This window comes from Hyla sarda, chromosome 10 (assembly GCF_029499605.1).
Source record: "Hyla sarda isolate aHylSar1 chromosome 10, aHylSar1.hap1, whole genome shotgun sequence".
Lineage (NCBI taxonomy): Eukaryota > Metazoa > Chordata > Amphibia > Anura > Hylidae > Hyla > Hyla sarda.
Window position 1 is genome coordinate 98,455,621 of NC_079198.1, and position 18,772 is coordinate 98,474,392.

The 18,772-nt window shown below is 45.1% G+C and overlaps 1 protein-coding gene across 1 annotated transcript in view; it reads left to right on the forward strand.

Moving 5' to 3' along the window:
• LOC130293851 (carbonic anhydrase 6-like) overlaps positions 1-15,596 on the forward strand; it is a 72,076-nt gene extending 56,480 nt beyond the window's left edge. The window contains exons 7-9 of the mRNA XM_056543019.1: positions 4,241-4,364; positions 4,986-5,081; positions 14,183-15,596. Coding sequence (XP_056398994.1) covers positions 4,241-4,364; positions 4,986-5,081; positions 14,183-14,796 — 834 coding nt within the window. The 3' untranslated portion in view covers positions 14,797-15,596. The remainder of the gene's footprint in view (positions 1-4,240; positions 4,365-4,985; positions 5,082-14,182) is intronic.
• The last annotated feature ends 3,176 nt before the right edge of the window (positions 15,597-18,772 follow it).

Consider the following 18,772-nt stretch of genomic DNA (forward strand, 5'->3'; position numbering starts at 1 on the left):
AGCTGTTGCCACCCCCTTCCCCACCTCCCCCCGCCCCAGGCCTGCTCGCAGCTGCAATCCGCAGCTATGAGCAGTCACACAGGGGGCCTGCGAGTCGACAAGTGCACTTAGACATCGAAGAGCAGCCGCGATGTCAGAATGCAATACGCATGTGCAGTGTACTCAGACATCACGGCTGCTCCGCAACGTCTGAGTGGACTTGGTGACTCGCAGGCCCCCTGTGGCAGCTTGTGGCGGCGGATTACCACTGCGAGCAGGCCGGGGGGGGGGGGGGGGGTACAGCAGCTGGAGGCACACAATGAGTCGGGTCACCGGCGGATCTGCAGTGTAAAATACCCTGCGGATCTGTTATGTGTGACCCTACCCTTAGACTAATTCCTAGAATAATACACATGTGATTTGTTTTATAATAAAATGTAGGCCTGGAGAGGAGAGTATAAGACAGGGTAGGACCAATGGTTTACCAATTTATAGGAGAAATTACTTCTCTGATATCTCCTTAAATACATTCATACAATAATCTGTTGTGATATTTTAATATATAATACAATATAGTTGCAGTCGTGTGATTTCTTTATGATCACATAAAGTGATGTATCGGCTTGTCCACATCCTTTTACATGAATCTACTTCAATGTTTGAAGCAGGAATGAAATCTTCGTCAGATTTCCCATTGATATCAACAGCACTTGAACTCCAGGCAGATTTCAGCAGGTTTAGAGGAGGAATCCGTGAGGAAGTCCATGTGAAATCTTTATCAGATCGATAATCACTATTTTATGTGTTTACTATCATCAGTATCTGCATATATACAATATAGATCACTGTTGTTTACCAGCAACAAAGATGTTACTGACATGTGATGATCACGGTGTCGGTGACAGATGGGTAGAACGCGGCATGCTTTCCTGCTGCCACACAAGAGGGATTATGCTTCAAGTGTGGTAAACATCTGTCTGTTTCCGCCCGTAAACAGAACGAGAACCTGCCATGACAAGCTGAATTTATTTTGTATAAAAGTCGATCTGCAGTGCATGCAAAAGTTTTAAAGAGGACCTGACATGTCTGTGTCAGCAAGTATTTGCACTCCTTATAAATACAGCTTTGCTACATCTTTTCTGAGAAATCTCCCTCTGTTATTCCTCCTGGAAATGCATGAATAAATGACCACTAGGTAGTACCTTGCACCTTGTAAATATTTCCCTACACAATTTGACAATGTCCAGTCAGCGTCTTGTGTGTGTGTGTGTGGTGTCTCGGTGCCATATTGCATACCGTACCTAGTGTGGAGGTCCCCAAAGTCAGAGTAACTACGCTCCGGTAGGGTCCCTCAGGTGGGACAGCCCCTAGATGCCTCTCCTTAAGTATAATTCTCTAGTGTTGATACATGTATATATTTAATAATAGTATATATCTAATGTAATGTATAGTACTTACCTTGTTTAGCGTTACAGGACCTTTGGTCATGTGACCATGTTAATAACCTCTATGGTATGTTGGAGGACCTTTGGAGGTCCTTGGGTCACGTGTTACCCATAATCCTTTGTAATGGTGATTGACACAAGTATGGACCAATTAGCACTAGTCCAGCCCCTGCCGATATAAGGGAGCTGTAGCCAATTATCGCTCTCTTGGGTTGCTGCTTTCGTGGATGCCGGACTAGTAGGACGGATCTGCACAACTTGCAAAGACACACTAGGCCTCAAAAACCTACCGGCCTCAGCTGAACTTAAACCGTGAGTTTTTACCTACCCCCGCTAAAGCTAGCGTGACTACTGGACCGCAACTAATCCCCTAAATCCAGTGGAACAGGACATAATACCTTAAAGACTCTAACTTGCTAAAGTCCCAACCTTTGTCAATCTCCAAAGAAAGTAGTTGTATGCATAGAGACTGTTCCGTTATTGAAGCTTGCAGAAAAGCTTCAGTAAAAGTTATACCTGTTTCAGAAAACTCTCCGGTTGTGGACATTCTATTATTATCTACCTCCTTATCGCTCTTGGGAAGGGTGGCGGTAGGACAAGCATTACTGAGGAGCCCTCACCCTGGCGTCATGAATAGCAAGGGTTAACAAGCACCCTTTAATAACCGCACAGCTACACTCCCCAGGCTATCACATGTGCATTAGGGTAGATTAACACTGTTGAAGAATTTGGGTATTGGAATTTGCTCCAAAATTTCACATTCATATCCACAGCATCCTGTTCTGTTGCAGAAAAGCTTTGGCTTTTTTTTTTTACAGTGTATTTAAAGGGGTACTCCACTGTCCCTGCATTTTGTTCCAAACGCTGGGTGCGGGTTGCGGGTGTTGTGCCGGTCCCCGTGACGTCACGCCACGCCCCTTCAATGCACGTCTATGGGAGGAGGAGGGGCAGCCACCACACCCCTCCCATAGACTTGCATTGAGGGGCATGGCCTGACATCATGAGGGGCGTGGCTGTGACATCAAGACCCCCACAGCTCGCATCCAGCGTTCGGAATGTTCCGAATGCTGGGGCAGTGGAGTACAACAGACCAGATTTCTCAAAGACTGTAGAGATCAGCCCACAGCAACCAATCACAGCTCAGCTTTCATTTTACCAGAGCTCATTAAAATATTAAATCTGAGCTGTGATTGGTTGCTGTGGGCGAATCACTTCAGTCTTTGTCTTAGAGAAACCTCAAATCTTGGCAGTTTAATGCTATGCATGCCGCAGTCAAATCATGCCTGCGACGTGTTAGAGATCTATAGGGGTCAGCAATGGCAGCCCTGCAACACATTAGGTTCCAAGTAACCCAGATACGTGCCGAAATACACTGGTTATAGAGGCATGGCTGTATATATTGCCTGTCAGCATAATGCTTACATGCAGAATATAATGCCCTGCAAAAGAAAACTACAACTTATTTTACAAAAAAAAAAAAAAAAACAAGCCCCCACCCAGCTCCGTCAAGTAAAACATTTTTAAGTTATGGGTCTTGGAATGTGAACTTCAAAATGTTGACTGCAGAACTTGTCTCACAAAAAAACAAGCCCTCATGCAGCTATGTTGCTGAAAAAAAAATCTTATAATGGGACGAAAAATTTTTGATAAAGGCCCAAATTGGCCTGGCCACTAAGGGGTTAAGAAGATTATTTCATATAATAGCATAAGGAGTCCACTATATAGGGTATATATGAACATTTCAATGGGAACTTGTTAATATGCAGTATGACAGGGATGTCACCAGTTTCAAATGAAGACCCCTCGGTATAGTCACAGACGGAAGATTTGTTGCAGCAATTAAAAATGAGCACATGTATTTCTGATAACTCCATTCAAATAAACAGGATTGTCAGAGAAATTTCTGCAACAAATCTGCCACATGGGAATTCACCCATATAATGACTTTGGTAGTTAAAGGAATACGGTCACCCGTTCACCCACACTAAACCCAATACATTGGGTTATAGTGCCGGTGAACGGGAGACCGATGCGGGGTCCCTGACTCCTATACGTACCTGCAGTCCGGCGCCCGGTCCCTCTGAAGATCGATTCTTTCTTTTGTGAGTTGTGCGCTGGAGGCGGGCCCGCTGGATTTGAATATTCATGGGCACTGGTCACGTGTGCGCCTTCTCCTACTGAGCGCTCATGTGACCAGCACCCATAAATATTCAGATCCAGCTGTCAGGCCCACCTCCAGCGTGCAATTCACGGAAGACAGAAGAGGATATTCAGAGGGACCGGGCGCCGGACTGCAGGTACGTATAGGAGTCAGGGACCCCGCATCGGCCTCCCGTTCACCCGCACTATAACACAGAGTATTGGGTTTAGTGTGGGTGCATGGGTGACCGTTTTCCTTTAAATGGGCACTGTCACTTAAGAAAACTTTTAACATGTTGTAGAGACATGTCAAAAGTTTTCTTGTTAGGGTCTGAGTATACAGACCCCAACCGTTCACTAGAATAAGCCAGGAAAAGAGTTCGCTAAAGAGACAAATTTACAGTGTAAGTCTATGGGATTGTCTCGTTCAGCGCACGCTTTTCTTCCCACCCATTCTAATGATTGGTCTGGGTCTGAAGACACTAACTGATTAAAACTTTTGTCTTGTCTCTAGGACAAGTTTATTTTAAAGTGACGGGTACACTTTTTAACAACTAGGTCTGGCTCAAAGCTGTATAATAATTGTCAGCATGAATGTTACATTATAATTTCTAGTGTTTTATTTGGTCTGATTAGTTCTTTTGTCACATTTGTTCCTTTAAATATAACCTCTGCAGATCAAATTGCTGGAGGGGACATTGCTGGATTGGCACAATAATACTCTGCGTAATGATTACCGCCATGCGCAGCCACTGAATGATCGTGTGGTACAGTCTTCTTTCAAAGTAAAATTGTCAAAAGGTATGTGAGCTTTGTTCTTTCTCCCTTTAAAGGGGATCTGTGGTGGAAACAAGCGGAAAACAAATGTTTTCAAATCAACTGGTGCCATAAAGTTAAACAGATTTGTAAATGACTTCAATTTCAAAATCTTAATCCTTCCAGTACTTATCAGCTGCTGTATACTACAGAGAAAAATGTGTAGGTTTTTTTTCAGTCTTACCACAGTGCTCTCTGTTGACATCTCTGTCCATGTCAGGAACTGTCCAGATTAGAAGCATATGCCTATAGAGAACCTCTCCTACTCTGCACAGTTCCTGACAATGACAGAGGTGCAGAGAGCACTGTGGTCCGATTGGAAAGAACTTCACAAGTTTCTCTGTAGTATATCTGTAGTATACAGCAGCTGATAAGTACTGGAAGGGTTAAGATTTTTAAATGGAAGTCATTTACAAATCTGTTTAGCTTTCTGGCACCAGTTGATTTGAAAACATGTTTTTTTCCCACCAGAGTACACCTTTAATTATATGCACATCAATACTTATACTTTCTAGTTGTAATGGCCCCCTTATATAGTACTATGTAACTATGACTAAAGCATGTTATCAGTAATGGAGGATGATGTTGAATTGTGTTTCCTACTAGAATTCTGCCAGCAAGAGATCACCTCTAAACTGACCCAAATCGAGACTGACCTTTTAGATGTGAAAAGGAGGGTAGAACCCTCAAGAGGTCGTGCAGGTGAGTAAAAAACCCACAGCATATACTATATGATGGTGATTTTTCCACTTTTAGGGTACGTTCCCACACAGCGTATTTTGCTGCGTATTTGCTGCGTATTTGATGCTGCGTATTTTCCTACCCATTGACTTCAACAGAGAAAATAAAATACGCAGCAGCAAATATGCAGCAAATACGCCGTGTGGGAATGTACCCTTAACAACATAAACAGCAAAAACAAAAAATAGCTTTGTTTATTTGGAAATTGTGGCCCTCATTTACTATTGCAAACCTGACATGTTTTGTCGGGCCGTGCGCCATTTTCGGGCGCATTGTGCCTGAAATTCTGTCTGCGCCAGAATTTGCGCCTGAAATGAAAAAACCCAACTAACTCTCCATTTTGCTAAGAAACCCCAAAAAGGGGCGTGGCTGTCGGGAAAAGGGGGCGTGGTCACAGAAAAGGGCGTGTTCCCGACATTTTCACAAAATCCCAACATATTTACTAAAGTTTCCACAGAAAATTTGGTGGATTTCAGCTGAGGAAACCCCTACAGGTCAGAGCATGTGTAAAAAAAGCAAAATGTAGGGAAAGTGGAAACTGGTGGGAATTAAAACCCACAAAGAAACCTACACTCCACTCTTAGTAAATAAGGGCCTATGTGTGAAAGACGATAGGTTATCATGTAGTGGCATAGCTAAAAGTTGAGCTGTTAAGAGATGATAATAAAGGCTATCTGTGATATGAGGAAGCGAGACCTTGGGGGGGGGGGGAACAATACTTGGTTGGGGCAAGGAAGTGATGATACCTACAAGAATTTAAAGGGGTACTCTGCCCCTATGCAAAGAATTAGGGATAAGATGACTGATCATGGGGATCCCGCAGCTGGGACCCCACAACCTCTGTGCAGCACAAAGCGCTCGCATACAATGCAAGGTTCCGGCGGCGGGGCTCGGGACGTCACCCCACGCCCCCTCAATGCAAGTCTATGGGAGGAGGCATGGTGGTCATCACACCCCCTCTCATAGACTTGCATTGAGGGGGCATGGTGTGACGTCATGAGGGGCGTGGTCGTGACGTTAGGACCCCGCCGCCCACTCCAAGCATCTGGAACAAAATGCTCCAAACGATGGGGCAGCAGAGTACCCCTTTAAACCTGGAATAGAAAAGTCTAATGATCCCTGAGGCAAAAGAGAGGGAGGAGGGGGTAGCGATACCACTTGGGTGGGAAATTATACCAAGGAGAGATGATCCTAGGTAGAGATGAGGGAATTTTTGAAAATTCGATTCGACCAAACATTCTAAAAAAAATTTGGTTTGGTCCGGAATTTATTTGCAGCGAATTGCTATTAAAAATGGCTATTTCTGGCCTACAGAGAGCCTCAATAGGGGTGTACAACACTTTGCCTTGCTGTAACATGCATAGGGTGTGTGCTGGGTTCGTGAAATTATACTGTTATTCAGTATGACATGCAGATCTGAGACATCATTATTAGAATCACTGTCACAGAGCGGCATAATGACAGAGCCTGGAGGTGGCATCAATATGAGGAGACCATATAGTGGCTGAATGACACAGCATGAAGGTGGCGGAAGCATGAGGAGACCATATAGTGGCTGAATGACATAGCGTGGAGGTGGCAGCAGCATGAGGAGAACATATAGTGGCTAAATGACACAGCATGGAGTTGGCGGCAGCATATAGTGGCTGAATGACACAGCCTGGAGTTTGAGGCAGCATGAGGAGACCATATAGTGGCTGAATGACACAGCCTGGAGGTGGCGGAAGCATGAGACCATATAGTGGCTGAATGACACAGCCTGGAGTTGGCAGCAGCATGAGGAGACCACATAGGAAAGGTGTGCAAAAAACACCATGTGCCACCTACACCACCAAGTATTCATGTGATGCAAAGACCTCTAAAAGGTGAAAGGGAACAACGTATGGTCCATTGTAACCGGTGGAGGTAAACACTTCCCCTGTAAGGCCCTACTTTCTCATTATTAATTCCATTCTTGGCAAGTGTTTCTCGCCCTAAAATGGGCGGCCCCACACAGTAACCTCTCCCTATTTCCACCTACAAACACTGCCATTTCCCAGGGTTTTTAGGTGGAAATTGGGATTGGTTCCTGTGTGGGGCCACCCTTTTCAAGACGAGTAACACTTTCCTCGAAAAGGTGGAAGGGAACAAAGTATTGTGCATTTCCCTGTAAGGCCCTACTCTCGCCCTATTAATTCCCTTCTTGGCAAGTGTTACTCACTCTAAAAAGGGGGCCCCATACAGGAAACTCTATTTCCACCAAAAAACCCACGGAAATGGCAGTGTTTGTAGGGGGGAATAGAGAGAGGTTCCTGTGTGGGGCTGCCATTTTTAGGGTGAGCAACACTTGCAAAGAAGGGAATTAATAATGCGAGAGTAGGGCCTTACAGGGGAAGTTTTTACCCCCACCAATTACAATGGACCATACGTTGTTCCCTTCCACCTTTTAGAGGTCTTTGCATCTCATCAATACTTGGTGGTGTAGGTGGCACATGGTGTTTTTTACACACCTTTCCTTTCGTTTGAATTTAAAAAAAATTTGAGTACATATATTTTATCCTAGGAAATGTTCTAGCTAATGCATATACTCAATACTTACTTGTGGTCTGATGGCGAGGAATGTCTGTAACTGGGAAGTAGCACCTTAAACATGTTTTGCACTATCCATATTTGTGAAGTGTTGGTGTGGCACCATGGTCAATCTACTCTTATGCATCAGGCATTGGTGGGTGGAAATCCTGGCTGATCCATGCCTGATTCATCTTCACAAAGGTCAGTCTCTCCACATTTTCCATGGACAGATGAGTTCTTCAGGTTACTATAGCCCCCCGCTGCACTAAACACCCGCTCTGATGGCACACTACTGGCCGGGCAGGACAGCTTTTCCAGAAGCAAACTCTGCTAGTTGTGGCCACAAATCAAGTTTTGCTGCCCAGAAGTCCAGCAGATCTTCAAGGTGTGTTGGCATGGGCATGTCAAGGTATGCCATCACCTGCTGGTTCAGGTCCTGATCCTGGTCTACCTGCTGCTGATTAGTTGCTTCACTATGCGGGTGAAGAAAGCTATTCATCAGCGACTGTAGGCTGCTGCTGACGGAGGTGGTACTGCTCCTGCCACCCCTCCCCAGCAGTTATGGCAGTGGAAGGTGAGCACAGAGTGCCCCCCAAGTCAGACCTGCGAGAGGATGGACGATGGCGCAGATAGGCATCAGCCGACTGACTACGTAGGATGTCTCTGTAGTAAGTCAGTTTGTCCTCTTTCTCAGTGGGTGTGAAAAAGGCCCCCATTTTGTGCGGGTAGCGAGCATCCAATAATGTGGAGAGCCAGAAGTCATCCCACTGATGAATGGTGACAATTCTGCGGTCACTACACAATCAAGTGAGCATGCATCGTGCAAGTGACTTGGAGGGACTCCCTGCCTCCATCTCCATTGCATACTGCCACGGTGTTTCTGGTCCTGTGTCTAGCCTTCCTCATAACCCTCTAGCTCTTCTAGCTGCTCCTGCACCTCCTCTCCTGTCAGATGACTAGAAAAACCACCCATTTCGTGAAACCTAAACTGTGCTCCACTGTGCCCCTCCCTCCTTCTCCTTAAGTTCAGCCCCCACAGGGCTCATGTGGTCGAAAGATGTAGGCACCACATCTCCAGTGCCCTGACCAGCCATCGTTTTCAACATGTGTTGTAGTAGATGAAGCAGTGGAATGACGTTCAATGTGGCTTCCTCAAAAGGCCTGAGCAAACGGCAGGTGTCACTTATGAGCTACCACTGGTTGACATTGAAGTTACACAGGGGAGTCCCCCTATCCGCTTGGATCATCAAAAAATCTGATTGAACACATGTGCCATGCAGAGCGCATGGCTCAGGCTTCCTTGTCGCAGCACAGACAAGATGTTCTTCCCATTGTCGTTCACCATCTTTCCTATTTCCAGTTTTCGTGGAGTAAGCCATGATTCGATTTCTTTATGAATGACTTTTAGCAGTTCCTCCCCTGTGTGATTCCATTCGCCAAGGCAAACCATGTGAAGCACAGCGTGACACCGCCATGCCCTGCACACATGGTATGCTGGAGGAGCACTGAGACTCTTCCGTGCAGTGGAGGCTGAGGACACGGTGGAGGATGAGGAGGCGGAGTCGCATACTGTCACAGGACCAACAGTCTGAGAGGGTGGAGGCAGAAGCGGCTTGACCTGTTCAAGTTGCTGTTGTGGCTGTGCAGGAACCACATTCACACAGTGGGCCATAAAGGACATGTATTGTCCATGACCGTAGTTACAGCTCCACATATCGGCACTGCCGTGCACTTTGGTACACACAGCCAGGCTCAAGGACTGGCCCACCTTCTGTTCCACAAAATTGTGCAGGACTGGTACTGCTACTGCTGCCCACTCCAGGGACCCCTGTTTCATTACCTTCCGGGAAGGTAGGCTGCCGTGAAGCAGGTTGTCACGATTCGGCTTCCAGGTAGTGGATCCTCTGTGTCAGCGAGGAAATGGCGTGGACCGTGCTAGTGGACCGGTTCTAAGAGGCTACTGGTGTTCACCAGAGCCCGCCGCAAAGCGGGATGGTCTTGCTGCGGCAGTAGCAACCAGGTCGTATCCACTAGCAACGGCTCAACCTCGCTGACTGCTGAGAAGGCGTGGGACAGAAGGACTAGGCAGAGGCAAGGTCAGACGTAGCAGAAGGTCGGGGCAGGCGGCAAGGTTCGTAGTCAAGATGGATAGCAGAAGTTCAGGTAACACAGGCTTTGGACACACTAAACGCTTTCACTGGCACAAGGCAACAAGATCCGGCCAGGGAGTGCAGGGGCAGTGAGCAGATATAGTCTGGGAGCAGGTGGGAGCCAATTAAGCTAATTGGGCCAGGCACCAATCATTGGTGCACTGGCCCTTTAAGTCTCAGAGAGCTGGCGCGCGCGCGCCCTAGAGAGCGGAGCCGCGCGCGCCAGCACATGACAGCAGGGGACCGGGACGGGTAAGTGACCTGGGATGCAATTCGCGAGCGGGCGCGTCCTGCTGTGCGAATCGCATCCCCGACGGCCATGACAGTGCAGCGCTCCCGGTCAGCGGGACTGACCGGGGCGCTGCGGGGAGAGAGACGCCGTGAGCGCTCCGGGGAGGAGCGGGGACCCGGAGCGCTAGGCGTAACACAGGTGGTCTACCCCGGGCATGTTTGGCTCAAGACTTTCCACTTCTATCACCATGCTGACTGCCAACCATGCTACCACCTTGCTGGCTCAGCTGCTGCCTCACAGGCAACCTGCAACCCTCTTCTCATTATTATGATGAAGCCCCTTCTGCACCCGGTTCCCAAGTGCAATCGGCTTCATCATCGTCATTGAGTTGTGTCTGCATGTCACCGATGTCCCCCCTCAGGTTCCTCAACAGTGTCTGCTTCAGGAGCCTGAACGCTCGCAACACCACCTCCCATGCCACTCTCCTCATCACTACTTGCTCGCGGATGTCACCTCCACTTCTTGGCTGGGCAGTAGCTGCTGACTGTCCTCTAGATCGTCCTCACTAAATAGTGGAGCTGAACCCACAGCATAAGTTACTTCTGTGGGGGAGGGAACAGCATAGGACAGAGGCAATGGGAGGACAGGGACTGCTCATGGGCTATGCCAACTGAGGGTTGTGTCTTAGGAAACCATCGACTGTTGACTGGGGGTGTCAGATGTCACTTGTGATGATGTAGATGACCGTGTTAACCAATCGATGACGGCAGAGGGGTTGCTGGTCGAGACACGACCGCTAGCTGATACCTGGAGCTAAGGCCCCTTGCTGCGACTTCTGCTGCCACTTGCCCCTAGTCTGCTGGGGCTTCTGCCTGATGAATTTAGGTCTCTGCCACTCCTCTGTGTATGTCCTGGCACTTCTCTGCCTGACATACTTAGTGTGTATATGAGGGGAGGACAATGCGCTACAGTACGCTTAAAAAAAATATTTGTGTACAACACCAGCCTGTGTGTACTTTTGCCTGGCCTTTCACAGCATCTAGGCCCTTGAGACTTTAACCCCTTAAGGATGCAGGGTTTTTCCATTTTTGCATTTTCATTTTTTCCTCATCACCTTCTAAAAATTATAACGCTTTCAATTTTGCACCTAAAATTCCATATTATGGATTTGGGATATTGTTTGCGCCACCAATTCTACTTTGCAGTGACAGTAGTCATGTTACCAATATATCCACAGCGAAGTGGGAAAAAAATTCATTGTGCGACAAAATTTAAGAAAATATGCCATTATGTAACTTTTGGGGGCTTCTATTTCTACGCAGTGCATTTTTCGGTAAAAATCACATCTTATCTTTATTCTGTAGTTCCATACGGTTAAAATGATACCCTACTTATATAGATTTGATTTTGAATTACTTAAAAAAAAATCATAACTATATGCAGGAAAATGTATACGTTTAAAATTGTTATCTTCTGACCCCTATAACTTTTTTATTTTTCTACATACGGGCATGTATAGGGCTAATTTTTTGCTAAGTTTTTATCGGTACCATTGTTATATTGCTTGGACTTTTTGATCGCTTTGATATAAAAAGTGACCAAAAATAGGAATTTTTTTGCGCGTACGCCATTGGCCGTGCAGTTTAATTAACGGTATATATTTTTATAGTTCGGACATTTCTACATATGTTTAAACACATATGTTTATTTTTATTCACACAGGCTTTTTTTTTAAATGGGAAAAGAGGGGAGATTCTTACTTTTATTAGGGAAGGGGTTAAATGATCTTTATTAACTTTTTTTTCAGACTTTTTTTTGCAGTGTTATAGCTCCCCCTAGTGGCTATTACACTGAACATACCCATTTCATACAGAGATCATTGCCGTGCATTGACATGGCAAAGATCAGTGTTATCGGCAGTCGATTGCTCAAGCCAGGATTTCAGGCTTGGAGCAATCAATCGCCGATCGGACGCGACAGAGGCAAGTAAGGGGACCTTCGTTCGCATTCTAGCTGATCAGGACATCGCGAGTTCACAGTAATGGTCCCGATCAGCCCGACTGAGCTGCAGGGAAGCTTTTACTTTTATTTTAGACACGGCGATCAACTTTGAACGCGACGCACATGCCGCACGCTATTAGCCCATGGTCCCGGCTTTCATCAGCCGCCGGGACTGACTTGGTATGACGCGGGATCACGGCATGACCCCGCGTTATATACCGGGATCGGGCGCAGGGCGTACAGGTACACCCTGCATCCTTAAGAGGTTAACAGGAACAAAATAGTACACCACTTAGATGTACGTATGTGGTATGAACCTATGAGGGAAGGACAATACGCTCCAGTAAGTGTAAAAAAGTTTTTTATTTACAACACCTGGCCTGTCACAGTATCTGGCCTGCGTACATGTACGCCATGCATCCTTAAGAGGTTAACAGGAACAAAATAGTACACCACTTAGATGTACGTATGTGGTATGCACTTATGAGGGAAGGACAATACGCTCCAGTACGCTTAAAAAAGTATTTGTGTACAACACCTGGCCTGTCACAGCATCTAGGCCCTTGAGACTTTAACAGGAACAAAATAGTACACCACTTAGATGTACGTATGTGGTATGCACTTAGAAGGGGAGGACAATGTGCTCCAGTACGCTTAAAAAAGTATTTGTGTACAACACCAGCAGTACACACCAGTGCTGCAGCACACAGTCACTGTGTACTACACCCAAAATTGCACTTTTTCTCTCATTCTGACTCCCTTCCCTATCTGTGCTTCTAGGCAGGATTTGTGCTTGAGCTGAATAGCTGCTGTTCTTCTGTGCAACACACTGCTCTCTGTCCCTCTCTGCAATAGAACGCTGTAGTGACTGGGAGGTGAATCGCCGCAGTAAGAATGCTTTTCTGTGCCACACACACTGCTCTCTGTCCCTCTGTGCAACAGAACACTGATGTGACTAAGAGGTTAATCGCTGCTGGAAAAAAGCTTTTCTGGCTAACACACAGCGCTGTCTGTCCCTATCTATCTCTCTGCAATGAAAGGCTGAAGTGACTGGCCGCAATATGGCTGCCAATTATATAGGGCTGTGACATCACAGGGGTGACTGGCTGCTGATAGGCTGCATGTGATTCAGGGTCATCCCACCTACCCTTGTTCCTGCCTGCCCAAGATTCCTTTCCCCATGTCCTCACATGTGGATCTGCCATTTTAGATGCCCTGGAGCCTGGAACACACTAAATGGAGTTTAATGAAGCGATTTGCGCGATCGAATCATGCCGATATTCGCATTCGTTGCAAATCAAATTTTTCATGAAATTCGTAACAAATTCAGATTCCTCAGATTCGATTCACTCATCCTTAATCCTAGGCAAGCTGGGAAGTAGGACAGAGAATTCGGGTGAAAAAAGATTGTAATTTTGTGATACTAAGGATTAAAAGAATAGAAGACAAGCTACACTGGAAGCAGAGATGTGGCAGAGTGGAGTAGAGGACCTGATTCTTCCATACTCTTGTATGTATATATATATATATATATATATATATTCAACTTCTTGCTCAGAGTACTCTGAAAACAAATGTCCTATAACTTCCACCTTGCACTGGAGGAAAGGAATAATGGAGATGGCAAATGTAATTGAATATACCTAACATATATTAAGTTACTGCTTTTAAAGGGGTACTCCGGCGCTAAGACATCTTATCCCCTATCCAAAGGATAGGGGATAAGATGCCTGATCGCGGGGGTCCCAACGCTGGGGACCCCCGTAATCTTGCACGCAGCACCCCGTTATAATCAGTCCCCGGAGCATGTTCGCTCCGGGTCTGATTACTGGCGATCACAGGGGCCGGATCATTGTGACCTCAGGGCCCCACCCCCGTGTGACGTCACGCTCCGCGGCGGGAACCCGCGATCTGGCATCTTATCCCCTATCCTTTGGATAGGGGATAAGATGACTTAGCGCCGGAGTACCCCTTTAAGGCTTTCAAACGTTCCTTTGGGGAATTATTTGCCATGATAATAAAGCCATTCTACTTTCCTTTTATTTAGCAGTTGCTTTTTCCCTTTTGCATTTTACACTTGTTCTATTTCTAAAGACCAACTACATCTCTATTTGTTCTTTCTCCAATAGGTTCTCCTGCAGTTCCACACTATCCTCTGTTCTTTTTCTCCAGGACTCACCCAGCTGCTCACGTGGAAGTTCATCTCCTTAAACCTTTAGAGTTGACTCAGTTCACCCTGTGTGTGTGGGTGAGAACCAAGCATGAGGGCAATCAGAAAGTCTTTTCTTACTCCACCACAAACAGTGACAATGAACTTGTCCTAGGTATAGGGTCCGGCATATATCTATGGATTGGAGGGATATCTGTTGACTTCAACATACATCACACATCAGAGGACTGGGTTCATTACTGTGTACGGTGGGAGTCTTCCTCCGGGCGCAGTGAGCTCTGGGTGAGCGGGCTTCATGGAAAAGAACAAGTTATCCAGAAAGGATATAACATTAAACCTGGTGGTATAGCCCTTCTTGCTAAAGACCGATTTGATCTCTTGGGACTGTTTAATAACAGCTTCTTTGGAAGGTTAAGTCAGCTCCACTTGTGGAGTCACCTACTCAGTGCCCAAGAGATTGCATCACTAAGTAAATGTCAAGTAACAGGACTTAAGGGAGATGTAATATCATGGGGAGACACCTCCATGACCGTGTCTGGTGGTGTCATTCTTGAGCCAGATAACAGCTGCTAACTCATTGCAATACCATGCATTGTTACTTCCTGTCTACAAAAGATTGTTACTTAATTTCACCCTATTAGGGGTATATATCTCACATCCAGTGCCACTTATATATCCACTGTTTTTCCAACAGCCAGGATCTATTAGGCTAGAGCTACACAACAACTTTGGTCGCGCGACACAAAGATCACAGTTTCTTAGTGTGCTGTTACGCGTAATGTTAGGGAATGGTGACTTGGCACCTGCGATCAAAAAATCCAACAAAGATGCGAGTGTCAAGTCATATTTGGCTGTTCCATTAACCGCAATGCAAGTTGCATGCGAATGCAACCTACTCCTGACTTGTCTGCGATTTGGCTATTTTTTTTTTTTCACACGAGCGTATTACATTTTTTGCATCTGTACTATGGATGCAAGTATTAGCTTGATCGCGTTTCTGATGAGCCAAACTGACAGCTGTTCGTACAGGTCATTAGACCTGTGATCAGGCTGGATCCTGGGTCTGTAATACAGATGCAAATTCTTGCATGTAATACACTTATGTAAAAACACAAGAATCACAAAAGTCGTGCAGTTATTTTGGTCACGCAGCTTTGATAAGTTTTGCTGTTATGCCACAAATGTTGCTGTCTTGCTCCAGTCTAAACATATTACATATTTACTTCTCTTATCTTATCAATAGGTTGGATAATTATACATCACTTGGGTTAATGTTCATTTACAATTCTTATCTCTGACTTACAATTATATAGGTGAAATCTGTTGATTTATTATAATAAAGTGACTTTTGAACTTAAAGGAAAACTGTCACATATTTTCTCCCACACTATCCACATGTACTGGTGGATAGTGCGGGAGACGCTGCTTAAAACAAGCCCTACCTTGGTCTGATCTGCGCCGCCGTTCGCCCGCAATTGTAGTTTAATCTCTGTGTATATCCGGCTGTAACTGGCAAAGGCGGTGCTTCTGCGGGCTAACTGACACTGACGTCAGCGCCGCTCATGAATATTCATCCCTCCCTCTGGTTAGGAGCGGCGAAGAGAGGGAGAACAGGAGGGATGAATATTCATGAGCGGCGCTGACGTCAGTGTCAGTTAGCCCGCAGAAGCACCGCCTTTGCCAGTTACAGCCGGATATACACAGAGATTAAAACTACAAGTGCGGGCGAACGGCGGCGCAGATCAGACCAAGATAGGGCTCGTTTTAATCAGCCTCTTCCGCACTATCCACCAATACCGGTGGATAATGCGGGAGAAAATATGTGACAGTTTTCCTTTAAAGCTCAAGGGCAAAATCTGTAATGGGGCCATCCAACTATCGCTAGTCTCCTTACAGGGATCTTTTGGGTTTCCGGACCTGGGAGTGACTTCAATCTATGCATCTTCTACAGTTATGGCAATGTTAATACCGATTCAATAAATACATTCTTTTATAAAAGTCTTATGGTGTCCCTACATCTTAAGAAGAGGTTTGTCGGTTCACTTGGCCAAGCTTGCATGTTTTTTAAATGGGGAGAAATAAATAAGATTTCTCTGGTGGCAGCTTATCTCAATTAAAAACAAAGGAATTGGGCACTGAAATCTAACATGTCCAATCCTTTTTTTACTGCATCATCATCTGTCAGGGGGAGAATCATGAGGCCGCTATACACATAAGATAATATACCTTCCTAACCAAATTAGGTTCTCAAAATAGTGCTCATTCAGCTTTTTTTCTAATATGTTTAGGGGCAGTCTGAAAGCCGCACTGTGGGAGGGAAATGATAATGTGGAGTCATCATGAGAAGAATTATATGTAGATAAAAATAAAAAAAATTCTGATAGGGGTTTGCTATAAGCCACCAAACATAATGGAAGAGGCAGAAGATCAATTAGTGAGGCAAATAAACAAGGCAGAAAATCAAAATGATGTGATAATAATGGGGGACTTTATCCTGATATAAACTGGGAGACTGAGACCAGTGAATCTCAAAGGAAACATGTTTCTGACTATAGCTATATGCTATATATGACTAAGGACAATTATCTGTCCCAAATGGTGCAGGGCTCGACCAGACTGTAAGAGGTATGTACCTTATGGGAATAAAGGGGTCAGAAATTAAAGAAAACCAATATGGATGAATAAAAATGTTAAGGGGGCAATAAATGACAAAAATAAAACATTTAAACTACTAAAACAGGATGACAGTGAAGAAGCATTAAAAACTAGAGAGAAAATGTAAAATATGTAAAAAAAAAACTGATAAAAGTCGCAAAAATAGAGACAGAACGACTCATTGCCAAAGAGAGTAAAACTTACCCCAAAATGTTTAACTATATAAATAGCAAAAAGGTTAAAAATGAAAGTGTTGGCCCTTTAAAAAATTATGAGGAAGAAATGATAAATGGGGATCAGGAAAAAGCTAATATATTAAACAACTTCTTCTCCACTGTATTCACCGAGGAAAATTAAATGCCAGGTGAAATACAGCAAGATAAGGTAAACTCCCCAATACAGGTCACTTGTCTAACCCAGGAAGAAGTACAGTGCCGCCTACAAAAAATCTAAATAGACAAATCACCAGGTCCAGATGGCATTCACCCCCGAGTTCTAAAGGAATTTTTTAATATTCAAGGACTCTATAGTGACAGGAAAGGTTCCCCAGGACTGGCGCATAGAAAATGTGGTGCAAATATTTAAAAAGGGGTCAAAAGGTAACCCCGGGAATTATAGACCAGTTAGTTTAACCTCCGTTTTATGTAAATTGTTTGAGGGTTTTCTAAGAGATGCTATTTTGGAGTATCCTGATAAAAATAAATGTATGACTCCATATCAGCATGGCTTTATGAGGGATCGCTCCTGTCAAACTAACCTGATCAGCTTTTATGAGGAGGTGAGCTCCAGACTGGACATGGGGCAATCGCAGGATGTCGTATATCTGGATGTTTCCAAAGCATTTGATACAGTTCCACATAAATGGTTGGTGCATAAAATGAGAAGGATGGGGCTGGGGGTGAATGTGTGTAAGTGGGTAAGTAACTGGCTCAGTGATAGGAAACAGAGGGTGGTTAGTAATGGTACTTATTCTGATTGGGTGACTGTTACTAGTGGGGTACCACAGGGGTCAGTCTTGGGTCTTGTTCTATTTAATAAATTCATTAATGACCTTGTAGAGAGGTTGAATAGTAAAGTAGAAATCTTTGCAGATGTCAGATGATACTAAACTCTGTAAAGCAGTAAACACTATAGAGGACAGTGCACTGTTACAATTGGATCTGGATAGGTTGTAGGTTTGGGCTGGGAGGTGGCAGATGAGGTTCAACACTGATAAATGTAAGGTAATGCACATGGGGAAGAAAAATCCGGGCTGGGATTATGTATTAAATGGGAGAACACTTGGGACGACTGACATGGAAAAGGACTTGGGAGTCTTAGTTAACAGTACATTTAGCTGTAGTGACCAGTGTCGGGCAGCTGCTGCTAAGGCTAATACAATCATGGGGTGCATCAATAGGGGCATAGATGGCCACGACAAGGAAATAATTCTACCACTGTACAGATCTCTAGTCAGACCACACATGGAATACTGTGTACAGTACTGGGCACCAGTGTACAAGAAAGATATAGTGGAGCTGGAGAGGGTTCAAAGACGGGCAACCAGAGTAATACGGGGAATGGGAGGACTACAGTACCCAAAAGGATTATTAGAATTAGGGTTATTTAGTTTAGAAGAAAGACGGCTTTGGGGCGACCTAATAACTATGTATAAATATATCAGGGGACAGTACAGAGATCTCTCCCATGATCTATTTATACCCAGGACTGTATCTATAACAAGGGGGCATCCTCTACGTCTAGAGGAAAGAAGGTTTCTACACCAGCACAGATGGGGGTTCTTTACTGTAAGAGCAGTGAGACTATGGAATTATCTGCCTGAGGAGGTGGTCATGGTGAACTCTGTAAAAGAGTTCAAAAGGGGTCTGGATGCATTTTTGGAGAATAATAACAT